The 13,317-nt window shown below is 39.0% G+C and overlaps 1 protein-coding gene across 5 annotated transcripts in view; it reads left to right on the top strand.

Annotated features, from left to right (window-relative positions):
* scn8ab (sodium channel, voltage gated, type VIII, alpha subunit b) overlaps nt 1–11,858 on the top strand; it is a 51,705-nt gene extending 39,847 nt beyond the window's left edge. For all 5 annotated transcript variants that reach the window (XM_017304839.1, XM_017304837.1, XM_017304840.1 and 2 more), the window contains 7 exons: nt 3,727–3,849; nt 6,823–7,107; nt 7,194–7,247; nt 7,327–7,464; nt 8,023–8,127; nt 8,212–8,482; nt 9,112–11,858. In XM_017304839.1, coding sequence (XP_017160328.1) covers nt 3,727–3,849; nt 6,823–7,107; nt 7,194–7,247; nt 7,327–7,464; nt 8,023–8,127; nt 8,212–8,482; nt 9,112–10,265 — 2,130 coding nt within the window. In that variant the 3' untranslated portion in view covers nt 10,266–11,858. The remainder of the gene's footprint in view (nt 1–3,726; nt 3,850–6,822; nt 7,108–7,193; nt 7,248–7,326; nt 7,465–8,022; nt 8,128–8,211; nt 8,483–9,111) is intronic.
* Nucleotides 11,859–13,317: the final 1,459 nt, after the last annotated feature.

Genomic DNA, 13,317 nt, shown 5'->3' with positions numbered 1-13,317 from the left:
GAGAGAGAGAGAGAGAGAGAGAGAGAGAGAGAGAGAGAGAGAGAGAGAGAGAGAGAGAGAGAGACTCCAGACCATTTTTTAATTCACTGAAGCAGTTTGTAGAGCTGGATATTGTTTTTAACCTTTATTTACTTTTATATTGTCCTTGTTTACGAAATACCCAAACTTTCACTGCTGCTCACTGGCAAATCTGTCAGTGCAAAAATGAAGAAAACTTTTGATTTGAGCTAATATGAGACTTTTTTGAGTCCAGATATCTACTGACATTGCTGAAGGACCTACAGCTCACAGCAAAGTGAACTATAGGTAAACATAGAATATTAATTAATATAATAAATAAGCTCTACATATTCATTTTACAGACACAAATATTAAATGGCAGCTGCACAGAAATATGAAATTGTTGGTTATTCTCAAGTATATTGTAGGAGATGTTATTGTATTTCATAATCTTAGCTGAGAGGGCCCAAAAATGGAGCCTTGGGGAACCCCTAACACAATCTCTCTTTCCTCAGATTTCAGTATGTTTGTTTTATTGTTCTAATAACTTCTCACAGTCAAAAAAGTACACCATCTTTCAGTTCTAGGGTTTTAACGTATAAATGACCTGGTCTTCACCCGATTATACAGTTGCTGAAATCTTATGTCAGCTGCACAAAACCACACACCACATATTTATTCATGTCATCTATTATGAAACAAAAGTGAAACTGAACAGTTAACAGTTAAAAGTCCCTGGAAAACTAAGCAAACCCAGAAAAACCCTAAAAAAGAAGTTGTGCTTAATTTTACTTGGACTGGAATACAGATAATCTAGAAATGTGCACAACTTTAACCTGCTGCAAAGTATCTGTTGATAGTTCAGTTGATTTTTGTTCTGTGTCTTTTTATTATTTTTTTTCTGTTTTTAATGCCAATGTCTGAATGCCAGTTTGGGTTGTGTCTGTTTTTTTTTTTGTCCTACATTAGTAAATCTAACTCAAGAAGAAGAAATTACCAATACAGCCTGTGTATCCTTCCCTGCCAAAAGACGGAAATGTGCCCTACTCATTTTTCATACTTCTTTGTATTTTTGTTCAAGGGTAAATCCAAAGTTACACTCTAGTATGAGTCGGCTTTTAATATCTGAAAAACTTCAGCAACTTCAGATGTTGCAAAAGGTTATTGTTGTTGTATACCTGTCATTTTGCCACATACCTCCCCAAAAATAAAATTTTTCAATGTATTGTTTTTTTAAAATAATTGTTTATTTTAATCTATCTCCATACACGTCTGTATGACAACTATTGTGTTTGCTTTAGAAAAGTAAACACAATATTCGTTATTGGAATACCAGATTTTATTATACGTACTATATTTCCTAATTTAAAATCTAATCAATTTAAAAATATATTGAATTTTACATTTTAAAAGCATAATGAATAATAAAACAAGCTGAACAAATTATATTTTTTGTGTGAATCTATTTAGAATGGGGCTCTGAATATCTGAATATCCTTCATAGTCGCATTGTACACACGTTGTTGTGTTATTAGATGTTTTTTTCTCTTTGTTGCTTTACAAGTCCAATCTTCTACTATTTCACATTCCATATTTTTGGTGGTGGAAAAAAAGTAACATTTTTAAAGATTGAAAAAATACAAGCAAAACATAAATTGTTTTCTTTGTATCTGTTTTGTTTTGTTTAATTAATAAAGTAATTAATTATTACTCTACCTTAACATTTTCCCCAAAGGAAAAAGCCTTTGTGGGTTGAGCAGCAGAGTGATGCTGTTTGTCCCCATGAATTTGCTAAATCCTCTTTGCCAAAACCAAACTCATGAAGGCAGTGTGAAGGAGTGGCCTTACACTCAAAGTAATGTTCATGATCACTGGAGGTAATCTCACTGCAGGCAGATTATTCAACCAATGGAAATCCCATATTTCCAGCCTTAGAAACCAAACTCTATCGTCCAAGATGTCAGCGCTCTCCTCCACAGAAGCGGAGCTGATCCTGGTTTCAGGAGAAGAGAGGAGGAAACTGCTCGTCATCTTGTGCGATTCTTGCCAGAGTGGCCAAACCACCCAGACTGGCTATTTGTGACAAATCCAGATTAAAGAATGTAATCTGATCCCACAGGAGGGGACGGGATTCCCACCGGACAAACAGAACAGGGTGACGGGGTGTTGTGGTTGCATGGTTCTCCCTCACACTATTGAAACCTCTGAAATGAACTGTTAAAATTACCAACATGTCTTCAAACTGCAGGCATCTGAAAAACCAACAAGTGTGTGTCGGCACCAGAATAAGGTGTCTGGCATCGGCAAAGGGGATCGGGTAAATTTTGTCGTGGGCACAGCCCACACACACAACTCTAACAAACAAGTAATGTCCTTATTGCTGTGAGGGGTTGCTGCAACAAAGAAATAATCAGCCAAGTCCAGCAAGCTTCTTTACTTCTTGTGTTGAATATGTAATAATATAGGAAACTACAGTAGGACTTGCAATAAATAACACATTCTTCATCACAAATGACTAAATTTGGGTGAAATATATATTCAAGAGAGAGAGAGAGAGAGAATGGGTTGTTTATATATTAAATTTAGTGAAGTTTATTTTGTAGTAATTAAGAGTTTGATCCATTTTGCATTTGATAGACAGATTAGGTTTTTCATGTTCACAAAAAAAACAATTTATTTCTTGACCAAAGAAACTGAAAGTAAAATTGTGAGTTCTCAAATGCGACGTCCGTCACATGAACACGTCGTTTTAATCACAGCACTGGCTGTACCTACATCTATAAGCTATAAGTCCAGGTTAAAATTTGAGTGTAGTAGGCAAACACATTGATTCAACAATAAAAACCTTAAGAGGGTCAAAACAAGAGAATGACCAGTCATTGTGGCTGCTGAACTTTATGAAGGTGACTGTAATTATACAAAGCTGATGCATTACTAGTTACGTCACATCCTGTAAATACGACTCGGTCCTTTGCCCTAACACTGACCTGTCCTCTCTCTCACAGCAGGTTCCAATAACTTTGTCTCTCTTTAAGCTAAGAGAGACATTGTGCACCTCAGAAGGGGGACAGGGAGGTCGGTGTTTGGGGGTCCAGGGTAAGGTTTGTGTGCTGTGGTGGGGATCCTACTTTCACAGGTTACCCTCTCTCTTCTAACCCTGAAAGTTGTCCTCAACCTCCTGCGTTCTCTCTCTCTCTCTCTTTCTCTCTCTCTCTCCCTTCTTTGAGTGAAATGCCCGCTGGTGTTGGTACCGTTTTTGTACTGTGTACTGTGTGTTATATTATCGTGTCACATTGATTTTGAGTGTTTCGTGAACACATCTCTCCTCCGATTTTGTCCCTTTGTTGGACTCTCTTCTCTTCCTCTCACTGTGTCAACCACAAGTTTCTTTCCAGGTGTGCTCACTGTGCTGTTAAGCTGGTTGTCACGCTAGACTGGCTTGCCAAAACTAAACCAAACACAAACATGAGGTTTTAAACAAGGGGGAAAAAAAAACAAACTCTGGGTACACATTACTGACCATTTCCTTTTTACTGTTTGAACCTTTATGTTGTAGAAATATTCCTACACATAAAGGAGTTATTTTTGTACTCTGTATATAATCATTTAGCCGTCCTTACAGTTGATTTAGGGCCAACTTTCTCTCTATATCCCTTCTAACTGTGTGGCGACTTTCTTCTTCTTCTGCTTCTGTCTTTCCTTCTCCTTCTGTCCCTATCTGTGTAGGTGTCTATAGTCAGCCTTATAGCTAATGCTTTGGGCTTCTCCGATCTAGGCCCGATTAAATCACTCAGGACACTGAGGGCCTTGAGACCCCTCAGGGCCCTGTCACGTTTTGAAGGGATGAGGGTAAGACCTAAGACTCCAGGCAGCTGCTCCTTTTGCATGCCGATTTAACAAAAAGCATCAACGCATGCTAGAAATGGCAAAAAAACAAACAAAAAATAAACCCTTGAAAATCTCAGAGGGGAATTTTTGCAGTAACCCTTTTAATAGGCAAGAAGCTTTTTTTGCATGGATTAAGATCATCTCAGATGGTTTAATACATCTGATTTGATTTATCATATTTCATTTCATATATGATAAATTTAGCATTCTGTTAAAGCTCCTAGTGATTAAGTATTTGTAGAAAATATGACCCACTCTAAAGATATCTTGCTCTGACCTACCTGAATGATGCAGCAAAAAAAAAAAAAAAAGTCAGCTCTGATTGGTGCTAGCTGAGAAACAACTAGAGGCTGGCGTGAACTGTCGCATCAAAAACCTTAAATTCAAATTCAAGATGAAATAAACCCAATCTGCTACCAGTTGGTGGTCTTCCTAAAGTACTCAGACAAATTAACTCACAATACCCTTCAAAGTGTTTGTGTTGTTTCAGATTTTTTCCCCTTACAACCAGAAACTTGTGATTTGTTTCATTATTATTTTATGGGATAGACCAAACCAATGTAGTAATAACATGGATAGAAAATCAGTATGTCTGAAGTGTGGTGTGCATTTGTTTTCAGACCCACCTGCTGTGATATCCCTAAAGAAAATACAGAGCAACATCTATTTCATAAAAGCCTCTTTATATATAGGAGTATTGTCCGAAATACATATCCTCAGGTTTCAAAATTCAGGTGTACAACATTCTCCTGTGTTTTTCTTAAATCCTACCATGCTGGAATTTCTTATTTTGATTTGATTGGTTATTTTTCATCCTACAGATACTCTGATTGGACGGAAAACGCCTGTCTGTGATTGGCTGGTGGTGTGTTTTTGCACCAATTATTGATTTAGTGGGGAACAGATACAAATTCCTGCCACACTTTTCAGATTTCCATTTGTAAATACAGCTCTTGAAAAAAATGAAGAGCCCACTGCATTGAAAACCTCCTGGTTTTTCCACCAACTATTCGTTTCTGAACTCTTCCTGGGTTAAAACATTAATATTGTTGTTTCCAAATAAACATGAACTTGTTTTCTTTGCATTATTTGAGGTCTGAAAACTCTGCATCTTTTTAATTATTTTGACCATTTCTCATTTTCTGCAAATGAGAAATTTCACATTTTTGCTTGAAATTTCAGAGGCATGTTGTCAGTAGTTCATAGAATAAAAGAACAATGTTCATTTTCTTAAACATTTACCTACAAAAGTAAGTAAAATCAGAGAAACTGACCATCTTAAGTGGTCTCTAAATTTTTTCCAGAGCTGTAAGTTAACATACTTTGCTCTACTTTGTGTTGGTCTATCACATACAATCCCAACAAAAGACGTGTTTTGTGGTTGTCATGTGGTGAAATATGAAAAGTATTAGAAGGGTGAATTATGTCTCATGTGACTCCATATTAAAATCTTTGGTGAGTTTTACAGTATCACCTCACGTTATTAGGAAATCTAAAACTTTTGTCTCCTGTTACGACTATCTTCACTTTTGAGCGGCACTTGATTTGTGTGATGGCTCCGATCAGCCTCTGGTTGTTGTCTGGCAGAAAACAAAAAGTCCTGTCCGTGTCTGGGCTCAGCATCCTGACTTTTGCTCTGCCTGAGGTGTCCTGTTACCTGATCTTATCACAGTTTGGCTTTGGCATTGTCACACTGGAAGATCAACAAACTTCTGGTTGCATACCCCCCCTCCCTTTCCCTGCCATCTTTGCTTATCAGTCTTCAGTGATTTCTCATCACTATGGTTTTCATCATCACACTTTTGCTATTATATTAACATCAGTGCATTGACTCTTTTAATATGATATTGGGCTGAACAAAAAAAAATGCAAAAAGAGGAAAAAAGAAGTATATGTTTATAGTTTTGGTTTGTTTGGCTTTTCGTATTCATGGCACCTCTGTATGTAGAAATGCACATTCATGTATTCACCTGTGAAGGCTTCAATCCCTTCCTGCTATTTTTGTAGAGTAGTTTCTTTTCACATGAGATGATTTAATTTGTCAAATTAGCTTGGCATATATTCCATTGGGACTGTTAGAGATTATATTTACACACCCAATTGGTCTTTCGTACATATATTTTAACATCAACATAGAAAATTTGAAATTGGTTCGGAGGAGTGTAACAAAACGATATGGCAGAAAACGTCCGTCAGAAGCTTTTGATCTAGTGTAAAAACAATTTAATAAGTCAAATTGCAGCTAAAGACCAACTTGTCAAAAGTTTCACAACCTTTAAAAATATGCTAGGAGACGGCAAGGCTTCAAAATGTCATGTTTAACTTTACATCAAAGGTGAGAATATGTCACATGTGAAATCTAGTCCGAAACTCATTTTCGCTGTTTCTTAATTAACAGATATGTTTTTTTTCTACATGCGGTTATCTGTTTTCACATTTTTATTTATACTTTTTCATAAATATATTGTTTTAGAAATATTTATTTCATATTTATGTTTTCTACATTCCTTTTGCTTTACTTATATTCTTGTTAATAATAATAATTTTTGCATTTTGTAGAATTATTGTTGCATTACATAATTCTATCTTATTTAAGCTTTCCGTAGCTCTTTCATTTCACATCTGTTTACATTTATTTCAGTCACAATTACGTTTTGAGTTTGTTTTGTGACGCAGAAGATGTCTGAAAAACGCTTCTTCTCTTTTTGTTTAGTTTTTACCGTGAGTTTAAACTTGGCTTCAGTATTGTGTGTTGTCCTGCTCAGTATTGTTACACTCCCTATCAGTGCATCACAAAAGGGTTTAGCAATCACCAAAACACCTGAGCCTCCTGTGTGAGAAGAGAGTGTGCATTTCTCTGTGTGTGTTGATGTTTATGTGCAGCTGCAGTGCGACTGTCGGTCTACAGTTTTGCTTCCTCACGGCTCTCTGCAGGTTGTGGTGAACGCCTTGGTGGGCGCCATACCCTCCATCATGAACGTGCTGCTTGTGTGCCTCATCTTCTGGCTCATCTTCAGCATCATGGGTGTTAACCTGTTTGCCGGGAAATACTACTACTGCTTCAACGAGACGGCGGAAGAGTACTTTCTGCCGGAAGACGTCAACAATAAAACCGAGTGCTTGGAGCTGATTGAGAATAATCACACTGAAGTCAGGTGGAAAAACGTGAAGATCAATTTTGACAACGTGGGTGCAGGATATCTTGCACTTTTGCAAGTGGTAAGAAACCTTTTCTATTTGGGGAAACTTTTTTTTCCCTCTTGCAAATTTTAAATCTAACATCTTGTTCTCCACCTGTTTCACAGGCAACCTTTAAAGGTTGGATGGACATTATGTATGCAGCAATAGATTCCAGAAAGGTACGCTTCTGCAGCTCTGACTGCTTGACCTCCACTTCACAGTTTAGAATAACTTCGATGTGCTTTTGCCATCTGACAGGTGGAAGACCAGCCTGTCTATGAGGACAACCTCTACATGTACATCTACTTTGTCATATTCATCATCTTTGGCTCCTTCTTCACCCTGAATCTCTTCATTGGTGTCATCATCGATAATTTCAATCAACAGAAGAAAAAGATAAGAACCGTTTTCTTTAACTTCACCTTTTCAGAGAGCAGTGTGTGTGAATTAGAGAGGATTACTGCCTTATAGAAAATAAGGGAAGATCTGCAGCTAGCATCCATGGTAGAGATGTGCAAAAAACGTTATTATAATTACAGACGCTGTAGTAGCATAATCTGACACTAATCACTATAGGACAATTTAGTTTTTTAAACGCAGGTGCCTAACATGTTGGCACTTTTAAAAACGTTCTTGTCATAGCATGCAGGGGAAAAAATACCATCCACTGAAACCAAGTGACTCTTTTGATGCAAAAGGGGAACAAGTGAAAAAAGTTACTTGTTGTGTTGCTGTTTTTTTTTTATTTTTAAATGAGGAAAAAATATAACAGATGTTAAAATTAATCCTCTCCTAAAGTGAAGTGTGGCTGATATTTACCAAGCAGTTTCTCCTAATCATGTAAACTATCAACCATGTTGTTCTTTGGTCACTTTTTCTGTCAACACATTTTAATGTAATTCTTGAATAAGTAGATTCTGCAGATTGTAACCAAACTGTTTTTGTCCCCTTTACTTTGGAGGTCAGGATATCTTCATGACAGAAGAGCAAAAGAAATACTACAATGCAATGAAAAAACTTGGGTCAAAGAAACCACAAAAACCAATACCAAGGCCTCAGGTAGACATCGCTGCTCTTGTCACCTGCAAACAAATTCATACTTCCTCCAGAAATAATCATTTTTCTTCTCTCCGTTTTCTACAGAACCAGATCCAAGGAATGGTGTTTGACTTTGTGACACAGCAGGTGTTTGACATTTCCATCATGATCCTCATCTGCCTCAACATGGTCACCATGATGGTGGAGACCGACGACCAGTCAGAAGATACGGAGGTCGTGCTTTACTGGGTCAACTTCGTGTTCATCGTGGTTTTCACCGGCGAGTTCCTCCTCAAGTTGTTTGCGCTGCGCCACTATTACTTCACCAATGGCTGGAACATCTTCGACGTGGTGGTGGTCATCCTCTCTATTGTGGGCAAGTATTCAGAAAATGCTTCGTGTGGATGAAGGAATACCAAGAGTTTGCTTGAGTGTAGCCTAAATACTACCCATTCAAATGGGCTAAAAAGACAGTTTATAGACAGTGATAAACAGGAACTTATGCAACTTGAGTTTTTTTTTATTGTAATTATTTAACTTCTTTACGTCTGTAGCCTGAATTTTAATTTATCTGGTAATTTTTAAAAAGATGGATGAAGACAAATAAAGACAAAACTGGGTTTGCAGCTTTCACAACTAGAACTGAAGGATTTATTTGAATATGAAGAAAACTCATCATTTCTGAAAGGAGTTTTGCAGTTTTTAGTTGACGTGGTTTGATTTTGAGCCTAATGTGTCTTTAGCACATAAAGAGCAAGAACAAATCTAAGATACCAAACACATGCATACAATGTTGTGTACGTATTTAGGTAAGTAGTAATTAAGGTAGTGAGTAAATAAATTCAATAAATAGCATTAAATAAACAACAAGTGGAGGTGAAATACAGAAGAGCGCCTAAAAACAGTGCATTGTCGTCTTTGTGAAATTTCTGTCTGGACTGACACGTTTTGTAAAAATTGTGACACTTTAACCAAGCATGGTTGGTCTCTTCCTTGTAACCTCAGGTATGTTTCTGGCTGACCTGATCGAGAAGTACTTTGTGTCGCCGACACTCTTCAGGGTGATCCGTCTGGCTCGTATCGGCAGGATCCTGCGTCTCATCAAGGGCGCCAAAGGAATCAGAACTCTGCTGTTCGCCCTCATGATGTCGCTCCCCGCCTTGTTCAACATCGGCCTCCTGCTCTTCCTGGTCATGTTCATCTTCTCCATCTTTGGCATGTCCAACTTTGGCTACGTGAAACACGGGGCCGGCATCGACGACATGTACAATTTTGAGACGTTTGGAAACAGCATGATCATCCTGTTCATGATCACCACGTCGGCAGGTTGGGACGGCCTTCTGCTGCCCATCCTCAACTACCCGCCGGACTGCGACCCGCTTTTAGAGAACGCCGGCACGCCCGCAACCGGAGACTGTGGCAACCCGTCCGTGGGCATCTTCTTCTTTGTCATGTACATCATCATTTCTTTCCTAATCGTGGTCAACATGTACATTGCCATCATCCTGGAGAACTTTAGTGTGGCCACGGAGGAAAGCGCAGACCCACTCAGTGAGGACGACTTTGAGACCTTTTATGAAATTTGGGAGAAATTTGATCCTGATGCCTGCCAGTTCATTACGTATGCCAAGCTTTCTGACTTTGCCGACGCGCTTGAGCACCCGCTGCGTGTCCCTAAGCCCAACACCATTGAGCTGATCGCTATGGACATGCCTATGGTGAGTGGAGACCGCATCCACTGCCTGGACATCCTGTTTGCCTTTACCAAGCGAGTGCTGGGTGACAGCGGGGAGCTGGACATGCTCAGGCAACAAATGGAGGAGCGCTTTGTGGCTGCCAATCCCTCTAAAGTCTCCTATGAGCCGATTACCACCACTCTGAGGCGAAAGCAGGAGGACGTGTCTGCGAGGATCATCCAGCGGGCCTACCGCTCCCACCTGGCCCGGCGGGGATTTGTGTGCAAGCGCAAACCGGCCAACAACAAAGCCGAGAATCAGGAGCAAGAAAAGAAGGAGGGCACTCCATCCACTGCCTCCCTGCCTTCTTATGACAGTGTGACCAAACCTGAGAAGGAGAAGAAGGACGACAACAACGAGGGCAGGGGAGAGAGGAAAGAGAAGGGCAGAAACCAAAAAGACATCAGGGAGTCTCAGTGTTAGGCTGGGGGAGGGGTGACGAATAACCACATTAATAACAGTACAGATTTAACTAATGTAACTTCAAGCAGAGTGAGAGGAAACTCACCCACACAGATGTACAGATTATTTCATTTGCAAGTCAGAAAAAAAATAGTCCTCAATAATTTTGTTTACAGACTTCATTCCTATATGGATGCGGAGCGGGGCGAGAATCGACTGAACTTTAGTCAAACCAAACATAATCAGCATTCTGTGTGGCACTGTTATATCAACACAACCGATCCTAACAAAAAGGGGAAGGAAGATGGAAGAGGGGGAAAATCCAACGTTTTTCCACCAAGTAACTCTACACCAAGAGGTTGGAAAGCAAAAACGGGAATCCAGCGCCGTGTGGCTGCAGATGACAAGGAAGCTGCTCGGTCTTTCAGCGGTCAAAGTGGTTCTGTGTCAGTGTGTAGAGACACAAACGACAGACTCACTCTATGAGCAAACAGAGGGATGACTGGTGAGTGAGAGAAAGACACAAACTGAGAGTCTAAAGTATTTTATCTTGTTTTATTATTAAAACTAGAATTTTTTTTGTCTTTTTGAGCAGCAAAAAATGCAAACCGAGAAACAAACCAACAAAAAAAAAGAAAAAAAGAGAACAATATTCAAACAGTTTGCCCATGTCGGTCAACTACTCACATTGTCTTTGTTACACCCACATACAAAAATGCTTTATTTTACATGGGCTTTTTGCACCAAATTGGTTAAAGGGTCTGTTTATTAATAGGGGTTCAACTCGGGGCAAAGGGCTTCCATTTACTCAGAAAGATTTCCAGACAAATACATAAATAATTGTGCTTGTTCAATGCATAGAAATGACTTGCATGAGGCATGTTTTGATCAGAAATCTTGCATGAATTATCATAGTCCACAAGACACTAATACGCAGACTTCACCGGCGGCTTGATGATCCGTACGATCGAGGCGTTTCTTTTGGTCAAAATTTTAAGAGTTTTGGAGGTAATTTCTTCAACAAAAACAAACGGTATGTGGGTTGATCGGCTAAAACTGATTTCATCATTTGACACATTTCAGATGTTTAATCTATAAACAGTAGAATAAAACACCACCTCAATGTGTGAAATGCAAGCACTTTCTTTGCTGCTCGGAAGATTTTGGGTCTGTAAGACGAAGAAAAAGACGTCCGAGTGGATCAATGGACTGAAATGTTTCATTTGGACTGGAATGTTTTAAGGAAGCTTGAAAAGTGTATGTTTATCATTTGTATGCTCCTGTCTAATGTTTCGCATCATCTGCCTTTTTACTTTAACGTGAGCGGGAGTCTGACTGTCCGCAGTTTGGGATTTGGGTTTTGGGTTTTGGCAAACCCTTTTCCGGTTCCTGTTTTATTTATTTTTTTCTCTAACCTTTATAAAAAGGGCTCGGGGAGAGTTTGGAGTTTCGTTTTAAACGGTTTTATTCGCTAATGTAAATGTTTGTTTTCTTCCCTTGTGTAATGCTGATGCTTCAGAGGGCGATGAGGCTTATATTACAGTTTTATAAACCGCATCAAGCCGAGAGGAAAGCTGTTGTTTTGTGCTGAAAGGTATGATTGGGGTGTTAAAAGTGAGAGATGTAAACTCATGAATGGGTGATGAGAACATTGTGTGTGGAGAAGCCAAAGAGATCTGCCTTGTAATCCCTTGTTGTCCTTTACCAACGGAGTGGGACTGCCCATTCTGGGTTTTTTTTTTCCCTTCTGCTGTCGTTATCAGACAGAGAGACCCTAGAAATGTATGCAATGCTTGAAAAATTCTTCCCTTTTTCTCAGGAGATATTACAGATGTATTAAGAGCTCTGCAACAAAATGCAATTGAATGTGGCGGGAGTATCATTATATGTAAAATCATGTTTAATCGTTTTTGTTTTGTGCCGCTCTTGGGGGACAGTGGCTCTTGGCCGTCTCAGTCCGACAGCCGCCTCGGTCGGGGGGGTCATTTTAGCGCTTCCTGCTTCCGATGCTTTGCCAACAAAAGGCTAGAGGCGCCGCAGTGACCAGGCGACATGACCCGCTTATAACCGGTGGCGTATTTGTGTTTGGGGCCATTTCAGTGTGGATTGAAATAATTGAATACAAAAAAAAAAGTTCACCCCGATTGTAAAACATAGGTCACAAGAGGAGATGTCACAAGAGTGAGTTGGGATTTGTTGGGTTTTTAGCAGCACACAGGTAGAAGTGGAAAAGCCCCAAATGTAAGCAGGAGTTTTGAGCTTCTCATTTTCCATTTTCCTTCATGTCGCTTACCTGTAAAAAGAAAACCATACCAAATAACCGACAGAGCACCGGATGCATTTCTTCTTACGGTACTGTGAACCTGAGCACCACAACCCGGAGCATTTGCACTTCCTGCTGTGCAGCGATGTCACTTCCCTGTTTGTGAATAAGCCCCGCCCCCCCTCATCCGTTATTTCCCATGCTCCAGCTGCTGCATGAGATCTCCAGAACCAGTGTGGGTGTCAACTTGAACCAAATAAAAATCTGAATGACAAGCATAAAGCTATCACCGTGCATTTTCTCCAACATCTTCAAGATTTTTCTGATGGGGGGGAGATTTAAAAAATGGACTTTGCCGTAAATAAATACACAAATTCATAAATAAATGCTCCATAGGGCACAAATTGCAAAAGCTATCTTTTTTTAATGAACTATAAATAATGTAATATATCATTTTAAGCGCATGTGTAGTTTCTTTTTTGAGTTTTTTTTTTTTGCTTTTTTAAAAATTATTTTTGTAAATACAAAATTACCGTAAAGAAAAAAGCTACAGCTATTAGTTTTAACTCTAAATACAAATAACCATAAATAGAATGGCTTCCAGCTGATGCCCCTTTGTCACTCTTGTTAGGCTGTGATGCATTGTTAAAAGGTGTAGATTTTTTTTGTGTCACTTTTCATAATAAAGAGGGAAATAAGTGAAAAGAATCTATATTAAAAAAGCAGAAAATTGTGTGTAAAGCTGTATCAAAATGCACATATTCAGAGCTGTGTTATATATATATATTCTTTTATACCTATATATATATA

The sequence above is a fragment of the Poecilia reticulata genome, linkage group LG5 (genome assembly GCF_000633615.1).
Source record: "Poecilia reticulata strain Guanapo linkage group LG5, Guppy_female_1.0+MT, whole genome shotgun sequence".
Taxonomy (NCBI): Eukaryota; Metazoa; Chordata; class Actinopteri; order Cyprinodontiformes; family Poeciliidae; genus Poecilia; species Poecilia reticulata.
Note: the sequence above shows the minus strand (reverse complement) of the source record. Positions and strands in the feature narration are given on the sequence as shown.